Here is a 22697-nt window from a genome sequence, read left to right as displayed (position 1 = left end):
GTGTCTTCTGTGGAAGGTTGGGCACTGGGCTGGCAACTCGGCACCGTAAAACTCCACTGCCAATCATGAGCGGACAGATGATCTGCTGTGGTGACCCCTAACCGGGAAAAGCCAAAAGAAGAAGAAGAATTTATTTAACATTTGTTTACCAGGATAGTCTGACTGGAAAACAGGTATCCATTTTTAGTGGAGTCCTGGGGAGAAAAGCTCCACAAAGTTACAGAGTGAATAAGTAAAAAGTAGTTAAAGTTTAACAATAGTTTAAAAAACATGTCCAAGTAAGGTTAACACTTAAGCAAAAGCAAGGTTGTAGTTGAAGTATATGATCACAGTACATTTGTATAGTGAGCATAAGTACAGTATAAACACAATTGACTTCATAGTAATAAATATAATAGGTATTTACACTATGTAGAATTTGCCTAGGTAGACTATAAAGTCAGTGGAATAATGTTCATCAGAGTCAGCAATGAATAATAGCCTAAGATGGGGTGTATTCAAGGAGGGTCCTTACAATTACATATATGGTTTTCATAAAGGTGTGATTTAAGGAATTTTTTAAATGTGGTAGTGTGGTTTTAAAGCCTGAGGTCTTGGGGTAGGGTGTTCCATGTTTTTGCAACTTCATAAGGGAATAGAGATTCCCCTGAGCTGTTTTTACATGGAATTACTTCAATTAGGACTTTGTTACTGGATCATAGTTCCCTGTTGGTGCTATAGAAGTTCAGAAGGCCTGATAGGACAGGGGTTTTATCAGGGTGGTATTGTATTTGATGGGCTAAGTTGAGCTGATGGTCGCGTAGTAAGTTTGGAAATTCTAGCCAGTGTAGTTTCTGTAGGGAATGGCAGGTGAGAGCGTGATTTAGCATTAGTTGCAAACCTAGCTATTTTGTTGTAGCATGTTGATTTAGTTTATTCGGTTCAGTTTTATTTAGATTTGTTAGCACTGGGGATGCATAGAGTAGTGTTCATCAGAAATGAGTTCTGGCTATGGCAGTTCTGTTTTCAGAGGTTAAGAATTTGTTGCTATGATAGAGGAATCCTAGCTTTCTGTGGACTTTGAAGATGGTTAGAGATATGTGTTTATTGTATTTAAGTTGATGGTCAATTGTAAGACCTAGTAGTTTGGCCTCAGAGACAGGTGTGATGGGGGGTCTTATTGGCAGACAGAATGGAGAAGGTGGGGTTATTAGTCTTTTTTGGGTGGAATAGCATTAGTTGTGTTTTTTTAGGGTTCAGTATCAGCTGACAATTGTTTAGCCAGTTTTCTATTTCTGAAAAGGATTGTTGGGCTTGGATTTGTAGGAGATGGATGTTGGGTGCAGAGCAGATTAGGGTAGTGTCATCCACATATTGGACTATATAGGCTTTTGTGGTTGCTAAGTGGAGTTGGTTTGTAAAGATGTTGAAGAGAAGGGGACTACGTATTGAGCCCCGAGGTACACCAGATTTGACTGGAACTGGGGGGAATATGGAGTTGAGCCATTTGATAGATTGAGAGCAGATGTCTAGGTAGCTACTGAACCATTGTAAGTTATTAAGGTTGAGTTTGGAGAGAGAAGATTGGAGGTTATTGTGGGAAACTGTGTCAAATGCTTTGGATAGGTCTAGGAAGGTGGAGGAGACAAATTTCCCTTGGTTTCTGTATGAGTTTATGGTGTTGGTTAAGTTAATTATGGCAGTGGTGGTACTATGGGCTGGTCGAAATCCGTATTGTGTTTTAGAGAGTAGATGGAAGAGGAGTTGGTAATGGATACACCTTTCTAGAATTTTTGATTGGGGTGAAAGGATTGCAATGGGGCAGTAGCTGGAGAGGTTGGAGGAGGGGCCACCCTTGTGAAGGGGGATGATGTATGAGGTTTTCCACAAGGATGGACTATAGTGTTCATTAATGGATCTATTTATTAGTATTGCGGTTGGGTAAGCAATGTCCCTTGATGCAAGTTGGAGGTATTTGGCTAGGAGGTTGTCGACAGCGAGGGTAGATGGTATGAGTTTAGATAGGAGTTTTTGGATGGTTGATATAGATACTGGTTTGAGTGAAAAGGGGGTGGTGTTTGATTGGGCTTTGAGGGTTGGTGGGGGGTGGGGGGTTTGTTTCATTTATGAGTTTCAGTATGGAGGAGGTGAAATAGTTGCTGAAGTTGGAGGCTATTTCAAGGTTAGCGCCTTCTATATTTGGTGGTGGTGTGGTGGTTTTTCCAGGTTGGAGGCTGTTGTTCACTGCAGCCTAGAATTTCTGTGAGTTGTTACTTTATTTTCTTTGTAGGGATATATAGTGATTCTGTTTGTCAATCTTAACCCTTTTTGCCTTATTTCTAAATTCTAACAAGGCTTGTCTAGTTTTGGATGTTTTATGTTGTTGGCAGAATTTCCATACTTTGTCCCTTTGCTTTAGTAAGACCATTGTGTTTTTTTTTTAACCAGGGTGCAGGATTGCTATGCATTCTAATTGTGTTGATTGGGGCTAGTTGGTTTAGGATCATTAGGAATGTGGAGTTAAAGTATTCTACTGCCTTGTCCAGGGGGATGGTTTTGATGGGGATCCCAGTTACAGGATTTTAAGGTTTCTGTGAATAGGTCTGAGGGGAAGTTTTTGCAGGAATAGGTTTGTAATAGGGAGGGTGGGTTGTTACATTTAAGTTTGTGTCAAAGGATATAAGTTGGGTTGTGGTCATTGGTAGAATTGGGTAGTGTACCACAATGGTGGGCAGTGTTGGCTTGGTTAGTGAGGTTCCAGTCTAACATGGATTCTCTTTTGGTGGTCTTATCTATAAGTGTGGATGTTTGAATGAGTTGGGTGAAGTTATATAGGTTAATGTGGTTGGTGGGGGTTGGGGAGTGGAAGGAGTTCCAGTTGATGTTGACATCGCCTAGTACTATGGTTTCACAGGGAGGGGAGGGAGTGGGAAGCCCAGTGGAGTATTAATTCTAGGGTGTTTATGTTGTCACCTGGTGGAATATAGTTGCCGAGTAAGTTTAGATGTTTGTGCTTGTTTAGGAGGAGTGTAGCAAATATTGTCTCAGCATTTTAGAAATTTGGAGGTTGTTTTTGTAGGAGTTGGATCTTTTAATTAGATTTGTAAAGTAGGGAAATACCTCCACCTCTTTTATGTGCTCTGTCTACCCTTAGAATGTTATGGACAGGTGGGGTTATAGAGTTGTCCTTAATATGAGGCTTAAGCCATGTCTCACTTATGAATATTATGTTGAGGTTATATATAGAATTAGCTGAATGCAGCAGTTCTATTTTGTTCATGATACCACGAATGCTCAGATTTAGTATTAGGTCAGTCAGTTTGTATTTAAATCGGAGGCGGTTGTTATTTGTGTTTATGGGGGTAGATACTGGGCCAGGGCTAGGGTGGATATTACCTCCTAGTAGTAACTGAGCTGCTATGTTGGTAATGATTTTAACGTAGGAAACTATTAGACAGTGATACCTGAAGTTGAGTTGTTTTTTTGGATTCTGGGATGTAGTGTATTGTTGGGTGGTTTGGGGAAGGATGGATTATGGGAGATTTAGGGTGCGTCTATGTGTTTTTGGTGTTGGATGTGGCAATGAGTAAGGTGTGGGATTTGTGGTTGATACTGAAGAGTGAATAATGATAGGAGGTACTGGTGGAGATTATATAGAGGCCTGTAGATGAGAAAAACAGTATTATTGGCGAAAGGTGATGGCAGGGGAAGTGTGTGTGGATCATGATGACAGAGTGCATTCATTGTAGGAATAAGGTTTGTGTTATGGTGGATGGAGAATATGAAAGTATTTTTTGTGGGGTAATTGGAGGTGCAAGGGTATGGGTAGGGTAGCAATGAGAGGGATGGAAGCTCTAAGGCTTTGGATGTGGTGTGTGTGTGGCTGGTCAGGTGATGGGTGTGGCAGGAGGGTCAGGTGATGAGGGGTTAGGATAAATTTACACTTAGTGGGGAGTGGGAAATGGGGCAGGTGAATGGAGCAAGATTGCACTAAGCAGTGCAGGTAAGTGACTACAAAAAACTATCAGTACGGTGGTAGAATAAGTAAGAATGAAGAAATACTCAATAGTGATTAGATTGTGGTTATTGAACACTGCCAGTACCAAGTGAAATAGCAATAAATGGAATGAGTTGGGGCAGAACAGAGGGAGGAATTCAATAAGAATCCTGGTTTTAATATTCTATAGCCTGTGGAGAATGGAGGCGATTCACCATTAAGAAGTTCTGAAACACTGTCTGTTAACTAGTTCATTCATATTTAAAGATGCTGCTATCCATCCTGATGTGTTTGTATGTATTAAAACATTTGAACGAAACCCCAAGCCTTCTTGTTTTATATATTAGAGATGAACGAGCGACATGGTGTCAGAAGTGGCATGTCTAAAGGACATGGTGTCAGAAGTGGCATGTCTAAAGGACATGTTGTCAGAAGTGGCATGTCTAAAGGACATGGTGCCAGAAGCAGCATATCTCAAAATACATGAGGTCAGAAACAGCTTGGCTGAAATGATTTGATACTTGTTTACATGCTGGTGGAATATCGAGCAGCGGATCATCCTAAAATGTGCAAACTTAGCAAAACAGGTCAGAAACTCATTTCAGGTATTAAAACTTGCTCAGCACTATTTCTTTTCACATAATATGAAACGGGGCATACAGAACACTCTGCATAATATTTGCATAACCTGATATGTATGATATTGATAGAAATATTCAAATTACTATGGAAAACATTTGAAATAAAGTCCAAATTGTATAAAACAAATAAAATAAAGGGAAACGACTGCATTTTCCCAAAGCATATGTATTTTTCCTATTAAGCAAAGTTATCCATGTTATCAGACGTGTATAAGGTGTTCGTATATTAGTGCTGTGTTACAGTAAAGCTATCTTGTAGAGAATGCCCATTACAGGTCATATTTCACAGAATAAAACCATTGCAGAGCATATTTCGCAAAGTACAGTATTTCGAAGAGTTTATTGTGCTTTTCAATGTTGTTACAATGTCACAGAACTGTTTGTTCATACATAATTATGAGGGCCATATTTTTAGTTTGTTTGTGTATACTTTGTATGCATGGCAGATGGATTTCGAAAACCCATTGTACTTGTGTTTGACAGTAATATTGCTGAGAACTGGAGAGTGTTTAAGCAAGAGTACGGCATTTTAATACAGGCTGCCTTTTCTGATAAAGATGACTATACAAAGGCATTTGTTCTGCTTAACTTAGCTGGGTCAGAAGCCATACAAAGGGAAGACTCATTTGTGTATGCATCTGCTATCTATACAGGAGAGGGGGAAAACCATATTGTTGTATAGGCTAATCAAGGGAGGACCCTGAGTGTTTAAAGCATAAATTTAGACAAACGTGTAACCCCCTGACAAATGTTACAATGGAAAGGCACTTATTTTACACAAGGGAACAAGAGCCTGGTGAAACTTTTGCAGCGTATATAACTGACCTGAGAAATAAGGCTAGAACGTGCAGATTTGGTGACTTGAGGCATGAGCTGATAAAAGACAGACGTGTATGGCATAAAAAATGATGCTGTGAGAAAGATTTTGCATCATGACAGTAATTTAACTTTGAATAAGGCCATTGAGATTTGTCAGATATATGAGTTCACAGAAAATCACACAAGTATGCTTACAAATGAGACTAGGTCTAGAAGGCACACTGATAAAGCTCATGTTGATAGTATGCAGCACCTTATTAAAAGAAACAGGCCCAAGCACATGGCAGCTGTAACCCCTGCATCACTCACTGATAAACTCCAGAACTTTCTATCAAATTCCAGAGTTCTCACAGTCTCATTGTCAACTGTCGTAATTGTGGAGGAAGTCATGAATCTAAAAGGGAAAAGGCTTTAGCTTTTGTTCAGCAGTGCCATAAATGCAATAAATGGAATCACTTCAAAAAATGTTGTAAATCAAAAGGCCCATTTTTTTATTAAAAAGGAACATTTTAAGAAATGAGTCGATCAGTTAGACAGCGGCAACTCCACTCTTTATGGTGACGGTGTGTCAGTGCTTCATGAAACAGTTAATGCAGTAGATTTAAGGGCAAAGAATAAGGTATTTTGTACTCAGGGTTGCCAGATTTCCAGCACCCCAGGTAGGGACAAAAAAGAAGAAGAAGGTCTGTCACGGCAAGTGAAGACCAAAAAAGGTCTTTACATTAAAGAAGTTAGCTCACTCAGTAGCTCTGCAACCTATTTACATTTTACTATGAACGCCCCTCTGTGAGATTGGCCACCATATTGTGGTACATAAGAGCAAATTTGTAACTAGAGTTCAATTTATGCATACTAAAACTCTGCAGCATGAACTAGGTTGCTTAGGAGGGATGGGACTGGGAGTGACAGTGAAGCTTGACTGAAAGCACCAGCCCTGACAACGTATACCACTTAAGAAATTATATCACGCCTTCCCAATTCAGGAAAGACTTAGAAGATGCCCTCATAAAGGAAGCACAACACCACTACTACTTACTATGCATTTTCAAATGCATTAGAATCGCGAATAACATGTTCACATTCCTTTTATCTGTCATGATTACAGAATACCACCATACTGCCTGTTGGTGTACTCACTTATTTGTATTATCTTTACCTCCTTTGTACTCCATAGCATTTTCTCGTTTGTTGCATATGTATGTACAAGTTTACCTTTTGCAATTGTTTGCATTCTATTATGGCTTGGACCTGAAATAAATCCTCTGCGATCACTCTTTACCTGTCCACTGTTCCTGATTTAGGCTCAGAATTTAGCTCTGTCCCTCTTTATCTGTGGTGACTTAGAGTCAATAAAACAGAATAGTTACTGATTTTACATTGCTTTCGATTAACTTTAGAAACTATGTTCACTTATTCTATCAAAATAAACTGGAGCAACTGTAGTCAAACTAATACCAAAGCCAATCAACCTTGAATGGCTTCCTCAGAGAAACATATTTTTCATTTAAAATCACAAAACTATTTATCACTTCCTGATCTTACAGCTATTCATGACCAGTATGTACTAATTCAACAACAAATGTCAATCGTTCCTTTGAAGGACCATTTTAAAAAAAGTACATTTTCAACGAACCAATTTTTTAAAAAAACATTATTTCTTTTCTAAAAAAGTCCGTTTTTTGTATTTCTATATATATACACACATCAAAGGGGAAGGAAAACCTTCAAAACCCAGACTAAACTGAAGTAAAAACGAACTTCTCTCTAACTAGTGCCTTAAATACATATCATGCAGACATTCCTAACTTGTAAAACAATCAGCCACAATGGCTTAAAAGAATACCTTTTAGGTTTTTAAAAGTTACATAAATCCCATAACCTGATTCCTGTTGTTAAGGGATTTTTTTATTATTTATTAAGCATTTCCACCCACATATTCATTAATCCACTATATTCCATAGTACTCAATAAAATATGTGGTGGTCCAAACAGTATGTAAGTAACTAACCAATGTAACCATCTAAATGAAACCATGTCTTTTTTGCCCCCCTAAAGGTTCCACTATCTTAAATTATCAATCCAATAAAAAGTAATATAAAAATTATATATGTAAAATAATAATATATGTAAAATAGTATATTGTGTACCAAAGATGGTAGGACATAATCTATGGTAGGTGTACATAACCCATTCGTGTACCCACCTTTTCAGGGTAATCTTACTGTGGTTCAATGGATGTCTTAAAGTAAACAAATAATATCCAAAAGCCATTTCACTGTAAACCATACACCAATTTCATTTTCTGAGGTAACTTTTTAGTTTCAACAGACAAGAGATATTACAATTCTCATTTAAACCAGGGAAATTGAATGCATTTAATTTAATTTGCCATTCCAATTCCCTGGTTTCTAGTCTAATCGATGTAGGCCCTCCTCTACTATTCTGTGGAATGTGGTCTATAGCTGTGAAATAAAATTTGTGTCCAACATGTTGGTCAACATGCTTAGCTAGAGCATTTTCGATGTTGTGATATGCTGGTAAATCCTCTCTAAATTTTCTGTCGGTTTTACCAACATAAAGGTAGACAATGGACCTAGTTTCACAATTTATCCTATGTCCAATATTGTACTTTCTTCCATTGATGAAAAATGAGCTACCTGTTTTCACACAACTACACCAATTACACCGTCCGCAGGTGAATGTACCCTTTTGTCTGGAAAAGGAGTCATCGTTTGCATTGCTTTCAAGCAGAGCTTTTAAATTCTTCCCTTTTCTATATACAATAAGGGGTTTTGTTCCTAACTTTTCTAGTAATAATCTATTATTAGCGATAAAGGACCAATTTTTTTGAATGATGGAATTTATTTTCATAAAGTCCATACTATATGTTGTGATGAAGCTACAAGAGTAATTAACTGCTTCATCACTAATGGGAGTTGGAGAGGGTCGCAAGTCCGTGTTTCCTGCTTCAGGAACATGTACAGGTACCTCACTATCTTCTCTAATATGAATTTTTAACAGTGCTGTGTAGAACCCATTCTCTCGCTTGTTCTTCACTTCCACTATCAACTCATTGATGAGCCCTTCAGGGTAGTCTCTGTTTTTAAACATGTCATAGAGATGTTGACATTCACTGTTGAAACTCTCCTCAGTGGTACACATCTTCACAGCTCTAATCAACTGTCCCTTAATAATAGAACGTTTTTGTTTGTATGGATGTTGGCTAGAGTAGTGAAGAAATGAATTACAATAAGTAATTTTTCTGTGTATTGAAGAGTTTAAAGACCCCTTTTCCGGGTACTTATCTAGTTGGACATCTAAATAATCTATACTAAGTGTGGAAAACTTGTGTGTGAATTTAAAGAATACAGTTGTATTGTTCATGTATGTCACTAGTTCCTCCGCATCTTGTTCTGACCCCTTGAAAATCATAAAGATGTCATCCAGGAATCTGGTGTAGTAGACTACCTGGTTGATATACATGGGGTGTTCAAAAATGAATTTTTTCTCCCAGTATGCTACGAATGTGTTAGCTACTGATGAACCCATGGCTATGCCTTGTGTTTGTAGGAAGTATTTTTTGTCAAAAGTAAAAAAGTTAGATGTTAATATAATATCTAACAACTCCGTTACTATATCAACCTCATTTTCAAGGGCTCCTAGGTCCTTCAAAAGGCTTCCTATCCACTCAGTGGCTTCCAAATGGGGTATAGATGTATACATATCTACTACATCTATAGTAAGAAAGTTACACCTTGGATCTATCTGAAGTCTATTGATGTCAGAAAGGAAGGCCCAGGAGTCTTTACAGATGTGTGGAATTGTTTTTATGTACTTAGACAAAATTTTGTCTACAAGGCATGCACATGGGTAAGTCATAGACGATCTAGCATCTATGAGTGCTCTCATGGGTGGGTTGTTAAGATCTTTGTGAATCTTCGGAATTCCGAAGATAACAGGGGTCCTTGGTGTAGTTATGTCTATATATTGGTAGGTGTCATTATCAATTTTTCCTGCCAAAAATAGATCACGGAAGTATCCCCTGTTCCTGGAATAAGCCGTATTCATCTCATTTATGGAGGCCGTAATATAGGCTGGACTCTCCAAGATGTTAACCATTTTCTGAATATAATCTACTTTGTCCAGGATTACCAACCCACAATGGGTACACGAATGGGTTATGTACACCTACCATAGATTATGTCCTACCATCTTTGGTACACAATATACTATTTTACATATATTATTATTTTACATATATAATTTTTATATTACTTTTTATCGGATTGATAATTTAAGATAGTGTAACCTTTAGGGGGGCAAAAAAGACATGGTTTCATTTAGATGGTTACATTGGTTAGTTACTTACATATTGTTTGGACCACCACATATTTTATTGAGTACTATGGAATATAGTGGATTAATGAATATGTGGGTGGAAATGCTTAATAAATAATAAAAAACAACAGGAATCAGGTTATGGGATTTATGTAACTTTTAAAAACCTAAAAGGTATTCTTTTAAGCCATTGTGGCTGATTGTTTTACAAGTTAGGAATGTCTGCATGATATGTATTTAAGGCACTAGTAGAGAGAAGTTCGTTTTTACTTCAGTTTAGTCTGGATGTGTGTATATATATAGAAATACAAAAACGGACTTTTTAGAAAAGAAATAATGTTTTATTGACATTTGTTGTTGAATTAGTACATACTGGTCATGACTCCTTTAAGTACTATAGCAAAATAGCTGTAAGATCAGGAAGTTTGCTAGCACAGTGCATAAATAGTTTTGTGATTTTAAATGAAAAAATATGTTTCTCTGAGGAAGCCATTCAAGGTTGATGCATTTGTGGATTTGGAGCCGTGTTTTGGTATTCTATCAAAATACCTCAAGTTAGCACATGCAATATTTTAAAAGTGACGATTGTTTTGGATTTGTCGTTTAATGCATTGCAGTTCCGCATTCAACACAAGTAGCGCGATTTTTTGATTGCTTTGATAGCTGGCATAGATTACAATCAAAATGGCAACCCTGTTTGTACTATTCAGATAAATGGCAAACCCATAGAGCTCAAAGTTGATACAGGTTCCAAGTGCAATGTTGTGTCAGCAGAAACATTTGCTAGCGTGTGTAAAGGTGAAGGGCTTGATTTGGCAAGGTGTGCGAAACTTGTTGCTTATGAAGGTTAAGAAATTCAAACCGAAGGCTCAGTAGTGCTTTCATGTTACTCTGCTGGGAGATGATACAACTTGTTATTTTATGTGGTCAAGAGGCATGCTCAGTCATTATTAAGGCTCAGAAACAGTTTGAAAATGGGACTTATTTCTTTTAATAAGGAAGTCCATCATGTTAGCTTAGACCACTACTCTAATTTTGCCCAGTACATTTTTTCTACCTATGGTGATCTTTTCCATGACAAACTAGGCAAGCTTTCAGTTGTGTACTCCATGAAATTAGACCCAGAGGTCAGTCCAGTTATCAGGCCAGCACATAAAGTTCCAGTAGCCATGCAGGACAGAGTCAAAGCCAAGTTAGATAAAATGGTGTGACAATTTTTTGTAGCATTTCCTGATAGCTATGAGATATTTTTTTACAAGCTTTACTAGATTTGGACATCCTTGGATACAAAACAGACATTGGGAGGAATAGTATTGGATGTATTGCCTTTAACTGTTGAAGGTGAGTGTGTAAAGAACATTTTGCATTGGAATGTAAGAACCCTTGAAAATGTTCTTAAGAGGAAAAAATAATTAGTCATAGAAAAAGTGTAAATTCGAAACAGCAGAAATTAAGAAGTTTGTGTACACAATAAAGAGGCAGAAAGATGGCTAGGTATTTGCAAACTGTGCAACAGTGTATACTCATACATTCCTGAAGTGGCTGCTGATAAGATAACCCATTAGACTGGAGGCTAAGTGAATTGTATAAAAATATAGAACAACTGTATGCAATGTGCACGTGCCTAATCAAGATAATTAAAGCTTTTTTACAGAACAAAATTAAACTTTATTGCATCATAATATCAACAACAACATTCAATAACCATACAAAATAATCTGCATTCTTCTTTGAGCTAAAAACAGATAGAAACAACAGAAAACATAGCTCAACAAAGCACATTATTTCAACAAGAATAAAAATTATAGCAAACATAATCATATTAAGTCCCAAAAATGATACAACGCAGTCCATATAACTCCAATCCTTGAACTTTCCTCTGAATCAATACTTATGTAAGTAATCAATCACTTCCTTGCTCCAATCCACATCATATTTATTCTAAAATCTTAAGACAGTGGATACCCCTGGGATTCCACTCATGTCCCTGCAGGACAAGGACATTGGGTGCTGATTTGTTTAAACATGGGCTAAACTCTTGGCTAGGCTTATAAGGGCCTCAGGGCCAATAGCCCAGTAACCTCCTATGATCCTATGAACAATTATAATGACAATTCAGAGGTTTCTAGGAATCTTCCCCTTACCCTTTGAGGCAACCAACAAGGAAAAAAAAACAGTCATTAATATCCAGTGAGGTGACTTGTGATATCCAAAAAAGAGAGTGACACATATTATGCCATACAGGTATAATGGAAGGGCACGACCAGATCATATGGGAACAATCCACCTCACTACAATTATATCACCAATATGAAGCTTATGATAAATTTGTCCTTTATTATAACCTAAAAGGAGAGTGCTTCTAAGAATGAAACTTTTCTAATAAGTAAAACATTTTATGTATGTTCAACTAGGATGATGACATCCCCTAAAAACCTCTAAATAATCCTCTCCTGTTAGTTTTACTTGAAGCCATGACCTGCAGGAGTCATTAAAATTTGCAAAACAACTGACAGAGGAGTGGACAAACCATTTGTAAAGTTCTGTCATTTTCAATTAACAAGACAGAGAAGATGGTAGGCCCACAAAATAATTTTATACTGATGGGTACCTTCTTCCCCTACTCCCAGGCCCTTATCCATTGAGTTCACAAAGGAGGGGGAGAAGATCTGTAAATATTGGCACCAAAAGAAGTTACCCTTGCTATTCAGTTGAACAAAACTCTTTTTCCTAAACCTGCTTAACAGATATGATGTTGGCCTTAATCCAGTAATTCCAAGATAAAGTCTTACTGTCTATAAGAAATATCTTTTTAAACCAAATTATTCTCTACTTTAGTAGATCCAAATCTGGAATATGGGGAGAACAAACTGAGAACTGCTATTTCTCCAGACCACCTGGGTGCCAAATTCTGACTGAATCCTTAATGCTAGGTAACAAAGAGAAAAAAAAAAACATGATATTTAGCTCTTCCAGATCTAAATTGGTCTGGGGTAATTCTGGCCTTCAAAATGTGCCATCCAAGACGCATCCTAGCATAGAATCCAAATCGGGGACCCAAAAACCTCCCTCAACTTGTATTTGTTAACCCTTGGAGGTGATTTCATTTATTTTCATAGCCACAGGTTTGATAAAGATAATTTATTTTGCACAACAAAGAGTTTTGACCCATTTCTCTTGAATCTGAATGTATTGTAAAGCATGATATTTCTCCTGACATTGTTTTATATTGTTTTATATTTTCCTTCAAAACAGAATCAGTGTACTCACCCCTTTTATATAAATATTCTTCCCATTTGATTTGTTTTTCTGAATGAGTCAGATTAACAGGTACTTCCCTTTGTTAGCTTTATAAATAATCAGATAATGCTTTATCTAATTTTTGTAACTTTACCAGTGACTTGTAATTAGTACCTCTTGATTATGTTTACCCTAATGCCTAGCAATCCATTTGCCCAGGTCATTGGCTTATTTCTGATCCTTTGAATAATTAGATCAAAATATCAGGAAGTGCCTCCCCTGTTAGCACAAAAATAAAGCCATCTAATAATGCAAGATTATGGTCAGAAAGAGGTCCAGGGTAATAACTAATTTGCATGCCATTGCCAATAATAGATCTATGGAGGAGCCAGAAAACAATTCTACTTGCAATACTACCCTGCATTCTGAAAAAAAAAAGAATAATCTCTTCAGGTTGGATGATTAACCCTCCATATGTCAATCAAATCCTGATCAAGTATAAACTGATGCAAACAGTTGCAGACCTTGAGCAACTTAAGCTTCCCAAAGGGAATTTTATCTAGTATGGGGTCTGCAACAATACTGAAATCAACCCCCCCCCCGATGACTTTAGTTTGTGAGTCTCAAAACATGGACAACATATTCAAAAATCTTTGTAAAAACAAACTCTGTCCATATTAGGCCCATAACAAGTTAACCGAGATTAAAGAAACACCAGCATCTTTAACCTGTAAAATTATCCACCTACCCACTTGTTATTTAAATTATGACACAGATAGCCATCTTAACTGTTTGAGAACTAGGATCACAACCCATCTTTTATCAGATGTACATTGATTAGCCCACCTCCACCCAGGCCAAAGTTGGAGAAAAACATCAATATTTGTACTTTTAAGTTCAGTGACCTTTCAAAAAATGACTTTCGCATGTAACCTTTTAAATTTGCTGAGAACAGTTCACCTTTTATTTGAGGTTCCCAAGCCTCTTACATTCTAAGTGATAAAAAACAGCCTAATCCATGTAACCACGATTACCAATTTTTGGATATAGCTTCATTCTTTCTTTCTTTATTGGTGATCAATAGACAAACAACAGCAGCAACAGTAACAACAAAAAAAAACACTTAGCAATTAACTGTACCTGGGTTATCATTACATAGTAGAACTATTATCACCCTTTTCCCATATCTTCATCTAAAAGGACAAAAAAAGTATTCCTATTGCACAAAAAGTCAAAATTTATAGATAAACATTGTTAAGGACTTCATGTGTTTATACACAGTCCAGAGTAGAAAATAAGGTAAAAGTCACTTATCTGATTATAAATCCATGTACAGAACTAGGAGTCCCTTGACCATTTTAAAGAGGTCATGGATTACACAGAAGATGGGAAGACATTTTTTTTTTCTCAGTCAGTGAAATTTCCTCATCAGTGAGGTTTAAGGCAGAAAATACACCTCCTAGATTCATTTCCCTCTCGTCTTAAGGAGCATACTGATTTTGTGAACTTGTGACCCATTTGAAACATTCAAGTCAAAAGAAACTTTGAGCAGTTTACTTGCCTTTCCACTCACTTTTTTTTACTAAGGGGTGATTTGATGGGGATGTAACCAGAGCTCTGTCCCTCTCTTTATTTTCAATCATCACTACATTGCTATAAGAAACTTTAGGATGTGATGACCTCTCCATACTCAAGTCATGGATAAAAAATAAACTGTTGACTACTGCTCTGACTTCAACTGGCAGACAGAATGCATGCAACTGACCCTGAACGTAAATACATAAGTGTGCTGGAAAACATAACTGCACTAATACCCTTCTCTCAATACTTTTTCAACATAGGAAGAACATATGCCTTTGTTTTTAAATTCAGGGTTGTTGATTAGTGTGGGGCAACTCTGACTTTATTGTCTTGTTAATAATGTAACCCCCCCATTTCCCTGCACTTGTGGAGAATCATCTCCCTATCATTATAGTCTAGGAAACATAAAATTAACTATCTGGGAAAATTGGAGAGCTTAACTGGAGGTGCATTTTGGTATACACATTTTATAGTCAAAGAAGATTTACTTCTCAAACATCCTTTAATTAAATTTGTAATAAACATTACTGGGTTTTCACCTTCCACACCTTCAGGTATTCCAATCCTTTCTTGCTCTATTTTCAGTATCATCAATCTTTTTTTCAAACTGATGGTAAAGAGACTGTAGCATGTTTAAATCAGAAGAATGACCCACCCCGTACCTGCTAACAAACTGGCTTATTTTGGTGACCTTTTGGTGGAGGTCTTTTAGGTTGGACATCTTGAAGAATCATTTGAGTTATGAAAGTAAGCATTCCCATACTTAAATGAAATCCTTTCGTGTTATTATCTGGCAAGTCCATTCTGTTCAACATTTGGAAAATAACAAAAGATTTCTGCACAGATCTAGCGAAGCACAGCAGTTAAATGTAAAGCATGCCAAGAGAATCTGATTTATTTTGAAAAATTAACTGCCAATGCATGCAATATATAAAAGTAAATAGGGGTGAGGCAAGGTACAGTTGTAAAATGGCTTTTGTCTGTGTGGGTAGGACAGCAACACATTCTTTAGCTGCTTATTATTGTGTGCCCCCAGTAACTGAGAATTTTATGTATATAAAATTCATCCTTAGAAGTGATAGGTGCAGATATTAACCTAGACGTCAACCATCAGAATGGAGAGGGAAATAAAAAGCAGCTTCATGTGAAACTGTGCAAAGAGATGCAAAGCATATGTGCATTATGTACAAATTATGAGGGCCCTTGTTGAAAGTCAGGGGTCTATAAATAACTGTAGTCCTCAGAATGTACATATTGTTACATGTGAATGATGGAACATGCACTAAACATAGGATTGTAGTATTTTGGAGAATTCCCTCAACTCTGTGGTTGTGGAAATACATGTTTTCTTATGCCATGGGCTGCTTTTTCTCACTGAATATAGAACTGTTTATTCTGGATAGTATTTATGACTTTTAGTTTAATTCAGTTATTTTTAAATGCTGACAAAAATGTATATACCCATGCAGAGATTTCATGCCTACTTTCCCGTTCTCTCTCTGTACCATCAGGAGCTATAGAACAGACAATATTAAGAAGTTCCTGTATTAGGTACCAAGTACTTGTTAAGATTAAGAATGCTGGCCTCAAAAGAACAGATCCATCAAGTTACTAAGATAACATATTTGGAAATCATTTTGCTAAAGATTATATAATTAGAGAGGCCTAGGTGGAATTGGATGGTGATTCATAATCATAAATCTTGAACATTGCACTATAGTGAGTTCCTGTCATTACCTTTAACAGGCAGTAGGCACACTGATGCTCCAGAAATTCTCCCTGCTTTGCACCCAGCAGTATTCAGGTTACTTTTGTCTTCTGCATGATTTATGAGCCACAGACTGGTGATTATTGTAAATGAAAATTTCTTCTCCATATATTCATCAACATTCATATCTAACAGACTTAGATTCTTGATAAGTGGCAGGAATAACCTACCTGTTCATGTCGAGCTTTTCTCTGAATGGTAACTGGTATTGCAAACTTCATGTGTATATTATGAAAACCAATGAACTGTTTCTTAAGACAAATAAATGACATTTCTGTTGAGTCAGGACTGCAGCCAGTAGCTGAACGAATGAAAATGCAGGCACTCCAAGGTCCAGATGAATCTAGTAATAATGGGGGTGAAAACAAGGCCCGCACAGACTTTAGTGAAGTTTGGCTCTGGCGGCTGGAGAAGATTGGGTAAGCACTTATTTCTTTATCTTAGTAGCAGACTGTTATGCAATTTCTTTTGGAAAAAAAACATTTTTTGTCTAAGAAAGCATTTTTCATACCACTGTTTTCATGGCAGATTCCTCACTCAGAATATATATTACTATAAACTGATGAATGTTTAGAGGAGTTTAAAAACAGCTGGCAGAGAAGGAATGAAGATGTCCATTTAACTACAAATTGTTTAAGTATTACATATGTTAAATGAGAAACCATGCGGTGCCTTCTATACAGAGTTTGCATCACTTCCTTGTATCCACATGTCGTTTTACCCCAGTGTTTTCACATCACAAAGATCTGAATGGGTCATTTGACACCCTTTCAAACTGCATGTCAGTGTGTATACCATGTGGCAGTGGGAGTATATACATCCTGTGGCAGGCTGACACCTATTTCAGGAATAGTAGCAAGCTAGACTCTGGTTGCCTGCAAACCTGAATTGGGTTAAACAGATCATCATCATCATCATCAGCTCCCTTTTCCCATTTTTTCTACATGGGGTTGGGGTATCATGTTAACTGTCACCAAATCTCTTGATTCAATGCTACACTCCTGCCTTCTTCAACACTCATGCCTGACTGTCACAGATCTTCTTTCACAAAATCCATTTACCTCTTTGCTGGATGTCCTCACTTCCTCTTACCTTCTTCCTGTCTGTCCCAAATCTTCCTCACCAGATTGTTTTCTGCTTTTCTGCATATGTATCCAAACCACCGTAATCTGTTCTATTTGATCTTTTCTGCAATTGGAGCTACTTTGGCTTCTGCTCTTATGTCCTCATTTCTTCATCTGTCCCACAGTGTACATCCTACCACCCTTCTCAGGCACTTCATTTCCATCACCTCTAGCTTCTTCAACTGTTCTGCTTTTACTGCCCATGTTTCTGTAACATTAAGTAGTACTGGTTGCACCACTGTCTTATACACCTTGCTTTTCAGTTTCTTTGGCATTCCTCTGTCATAGACTACACCTGAGACACCATGCCATTGGCTGCAGCCCCTCTGATTCTAGCTTTGACCTTTTTATTCAGAGTTTCCTTCCCCTCAGCCACCCCTCCCAGGTACTTGAAGGTGTTTACCTGTTCCTCTATCTTCCCTTTTATCCCTATCAGCTTTTTCTAATTTCCCCAATCTGCTGCAATTACCACTGTCTTATCTGTGCTTAGTTTCATCCCATGTGCCTTTGGTTTTGCATTCCATTCCTCCATCATTTGCTGAAGTTCTTGCTCAGAGTCTGCCTGTACTGCCACATTATCTGCATACAGCAACTTTGTTGATCTTTCTCCTCTGACCTGTTTGCTAATGTAGCCCATCACCAGTATGAACAACAGTGGGCTCAGAGCCGATCCCTAATGTACACCCACTCCCACTGGGAACCCCTCTGTGAGGATGAACATTGTTTGTACTTGAGTCAATGGGTCATTGTACATAGCCTGCACTAATTCTACCAATGTTTCTGAGACATCAAACCACCCCAGTACTGCCCAGATCAGCTTTCTTGGGACCTTGTCATATGCTTTCTCCAAGTCTAGAAATGCCCAGCTGGACTCTCTTCTCATCTCTAACTTCTTCTCAAGTATCTGTCTCACTGCAAACTTTGGGTCAATTATGCTGCACTATGATCTGAATCCGAACTGCTCATTTCCCATCTTACATTCTACTACTTTGTGTATCCGTTTATCAGTCACCCTGTCCAGAACTTTCATGCAATGTGATAGGAGTTTGATGCCTCTGTACTGCCCACAGTTGTGGATGCCTCCTTTGTTCTTGTACACTGGCATCAGTATGCTTATTCTTCAGTCATCTGGAATATGCCTTTCTCTCCACACTGCTATGAGTACCCTCAGGAGATTTCTCTCCTGTCTCACCCATCATCTTTATCATATCTGCTGTAACCTCATCTGAGCCTGTTGCTTTCCCTGACTTCATTTTCCTTAGTGCTGTTCTTACTTCTTCTAGGGTGGGCTCCTCTTCTTCTCTCGTCATTAGCTGTTTCTGGGCCAGTACAACTTCTATGGGGTTTTCTTCATTCAGAAGCTGTTGGAAATAGTCCTATCTGCTTTTGATGTCCTGTGGACTGGTGAGTAGGTTTTTGCTGGCATCCCTTATGAAGAGTGTCTGACTATTTTCTTTATCTTTCTGTCTTTGCCTTGCCACCTGATATAGTTTCTTTGTGCCACCTACTGAGTCACTTTCCAGAAGTTGGTAGAGTGTCTCCAATGCCCTAATCTTTGCTATTGCAACTTCTTTCTTAGCTTATTTGTTAGTCAACCAGTATTCCTTCCTAACCTGGTCGGTCTTTTCTATCTCCCATTTTTTCCTACACTCCTGAAACCTGCAATATTTGAAAATAGCAAAATCTATAATTCATCTATTTGTGACTGTATTAATGCAATCTCTTCAATGTCAAGCCCCTAAATATTTAATTACCATTTGAATCTCCCCAATGCCAACTCCCACAATGTTCAAATCCTGGAATGTTTTAACACTGATTGGCTCGGCTACAAGGCTGCAGTTGTTCTAAACTATTTTTGTTTTTTATCCATGCAGGGTGTTTCTTTTTCCTTTGTAATTGTCCAACCATGTAGTTAATAAAAATAAGGGAGAATAGAGAGGTACAATAATGCCACCTTCATCTTTGGTTGGTTTGATTTCAAAGAGACTGACTTGCACTGCCATTATAAGTTAAATGATTAATTGTAAATTCAGTCCTCAGAACTCTGGAAATTTATGTGTGATTGCAGGAAATATATACTGCCTGAATCTACTGAATCTTAGAGAATTCCCTTTTCTCAGAGGTAAAGAGATCTCACTATTAGTGTAAACATCAGCAGTGTGGAAGGTGTAGGGGAACTTGTCCACCAAAAAAAAGATTTAATGTGTAGCAGCAACTTTTACATTTTAATGTTATTTCTCATGACTTACATTCATATTTCTACAGTTTCAGAACTTTCACTTCCAAGTCTTGAACTTTTAATAGGGTATCATAGACTCATACAAACCTCAAGGCTACTGGGTCTTGTGACAGTATATCCTTGGCAGTTTGTACCCTAGACTGTACCTTCCCCTCTCAAAGGGGACTAGGCCAGACATGATTGGGATTTGGAATTTTACAGGCCCTGTTTGAAGTAAAATAGTGTACCACACTGATTTATCTGTAAGGAGAGTGTATTCCAGAGATGAGAGGGGAGCTGTGCAATGAATTAATCTCTCAACCTTGTTTTTGTTGATCTGCTGAAGCAGTGTTAGATCCCTTGCTCTGGAATTTGTGGGACTGGTTGATTTGCAAAGGTACAAGAGATCCCAGAATTGAATCCCTGATTGCTCGGAAAGCAAGCCATAGGTTTCCTCTGAGGTGACTATAAGACACAGGAAAGAGGGACAGTGCTTCTAATTTTTGCTGATAGCTTAGGGATTTTAAGCCTTTAATTCTTCTTTTTGTTAGGAACCTCTGGGGTCTTTTCATCTGTTTAATAAATCTGTTGAGGTACATCTTGAAAGGAGCACAGTATTCTATAACTGGAATGATGAATGTTGAATGCAAGGGTACAATAACATCTTAACAGATGATATTCTCTTAGTGATTTGCTGTGTCTGATAAAAGGATTTCTTAACAACCATTGCTACATGGTAATCAAAGGAAAGGGAATTATCATAGGTTCATAGGTGTGTACTAGGCTAATAGCCCTGGGGCCTTTGCAAACCTAGCCATAGGATTACCCTGGCATAGTGCTACCTGGCCTTAGTTCCCAGTGCGCCTGTCGAGTAGAGCCACTGGAGTTCTCTCCGGGGTGAATTTTCTGTTTTCCATCCACTCATCAAGATTTCTTTTGAAGAGGGTCAGCGAGGTGCTCTGCTTGACATGTATGGGAAGTCTATTCCATAGCATGAGCAGTCTCTGGGTTATGAACCTGCCCCTCCAGCATGTTCTGTTAATTGTGGTAATGAGGTTGAGGTCTCTGGAGCATGTGGTGTGGAGGGATTGGGATTTCTTTAGATGTAACATTTCTAACAGAGCTGGGCCAGAGATGGCTTTGTAAGTCAAGCAGAGACCAGCTCTAAGTAGGTGATATGCGACAGAGAATAGTTGGAGTTTTTTGAGTCTGTCCATATAGGACAAGTGTTTAAGGCCTAGGATCCTCTTTGTGAGGTACTTTTGCAGCCTCTCCAGTTGTTGCAGGTGTCTAATGAGGTACATGCCAAAATGGGCATTGTACTCAATGTTTGGCATAATGAGGGAAGAGTAGAGGGAGACATTTACCTCTTTCTTCCTTCCTGGATGCAAACCCCTTAGTAATGATATGTGCCACATAGAAGGACATTCTGACCACAGTGGCAATGGGGTGATCAAAACAGAGGTTGTTGTCAACCTGTGTTTCCAGATCTCTTATAATGCCTTCTGTGTTCAGTGGACTACTATCAATATGGCAATTCATGGGAACTGGATTTTTCCCACAGGGGGATGACGACACATTTTTTTGGCATTGAGCTTAAGGCCATGGATCTGACACCAGTCATTGGGTCTCAGTGAGGCCATTCTGTAGATGTCAACATCACTTGGGGAGGTAATAATAGCTCCCAACTTGCAATTGTCTGCAAACGTTGTCAGCCAGAGTCCCTTCATGTTGGCCTGGACTTCAGAGAAGTAGATGCCAAACAGGATAGGAACCAGGACCGAACCCTGTGGGACTCCACTTATAACTAGTCAGCAGTCTGACTTGCAGTCAGCTACTTTCACACTGTGGATTCTGTCTGTGAGCCAGTTTGCAACCCACCTAGTGATATAGAGGTTGGTGCCTAGCTTAGTGAGTTTTTCTTTGATTCCTGAGTGGGGAATGGTATCAAAAGCCTTGGCCAGAATAAGGTAGTCTGTATGAACCACCTTGCCTTCATCCACAGCTCTGGTGACTGACTCGAAGTTGTGCAAGTTGAGCATGCATGATCTACCCTTCACAAAACCAAACTGTGTGGGATCCAGAGTTTGGAGATTCCCTGTATCCTTGTTTATTAGGTCCATGATGATGCATTCCATGGATATGCATATCAGACTTGTCAGGATAATGGGGCGATGGTTCCCAGGGTCTGTAGTCACTCATCCTTTGTGGAGAGGGATGACTGTAGTAGTGTGCCATTTGGTAGGGACACCCAAAGTATCTCTGATGCTTTATGTTGGGCTACCAGTCTGGAGGTGTGCACATCCTTTATAAATATGAAAACACCACCGCCTTTGGAGCTTCGGTCCAAGTTCTGGGGCCGAAAGGTGTGGAATGAGTTATAGCCTGGTAATTCAGAGGTGCTTTCTGCTGCCTTGAGCCAGGTCTCTGTTACAGCATAAATGTTGATGTTCTCCATTTTAAGGAGTGCTTTGAGCGAGTGCATTTTGAGATTTAGACTTCTAGCATTGAGCAGCATGACCCTCAGATTGCATTTGGTGGTAATTTGGTCTTTGGAACCCTGCCTAAAAAGGCACTATAGGGGTGGCAGGAGCCTTGGCCAGTATCTGGAAGCCCAGGGGTGACAAATGCAGGCCATCTCTGGCAAAGCATTGAGGTCTGTCAATCATGTCATCCCAGGCAGACAGATACTGGATCCCCTTAGAATGACACCAGAAACTTAGCCAATTGTTGAAATCAATCATTTTCTGCTTGTACTGTGGTATCATTCTGGGTGATGGTAGGATACTGCTCAGGACTAGGGTCATACCCATCTGGGCTACATAATCAGAGAGCTCCTCCATGTCTCTTTTCATGTAGCCCAGGGAGGTACATCTCAGGTCATTCACACCCACATGTACAATGACAGAGTCATATCTGTACCTGTTGTTGAGGGACCTGAGTGCTTGCATGCATTATGTGGCAGATCCTGGCACCTGACAGGCAGCTGACT

General features: G+C 38.5%; 1 protein-coding gene across 1 annotated transcript in view; it reads left to right on the top strand.

Moving 5' to 3' along the window:
• LOC122794819 (alpha-2-macroglobulin-like protein 1) overlaps positions 1-22697 on the top strand; it is a 989874-nt gene that overhangs the window by 682859 nt on the left and 284318 nt on the right. The window contains exon 18 of the mRNA XM_044063423.1: positions 16650-16782. Coding sequence (XP_043919358.1) covers positions 16650-16782 — 133 coding nt within the window. The remainder of the gene's footprint in view (positions 1-16649; positions 16783-22697) is intronic.

This window comes from Protopterus annectens, chromosome 2.part1 (genome assembly GCF_019279795.1).
Source record: "Protopterus annectens isolate FY-2018-M chromosome 2.part1, PAN1.0, whole genome shotgun sequence".
In the NCBI taxonomy this organism is placed as follows: Eukaryota; Metazoa; Chordata; order Ceratodontiformes; family Protopteridae; genus Protopterus; species Protopterus annectens.
The sequence above is the reverse complement of the archived record's forward strand: the minus strand, read 5'-3'. Positions and strand labels throughout refer to the sequence as shown.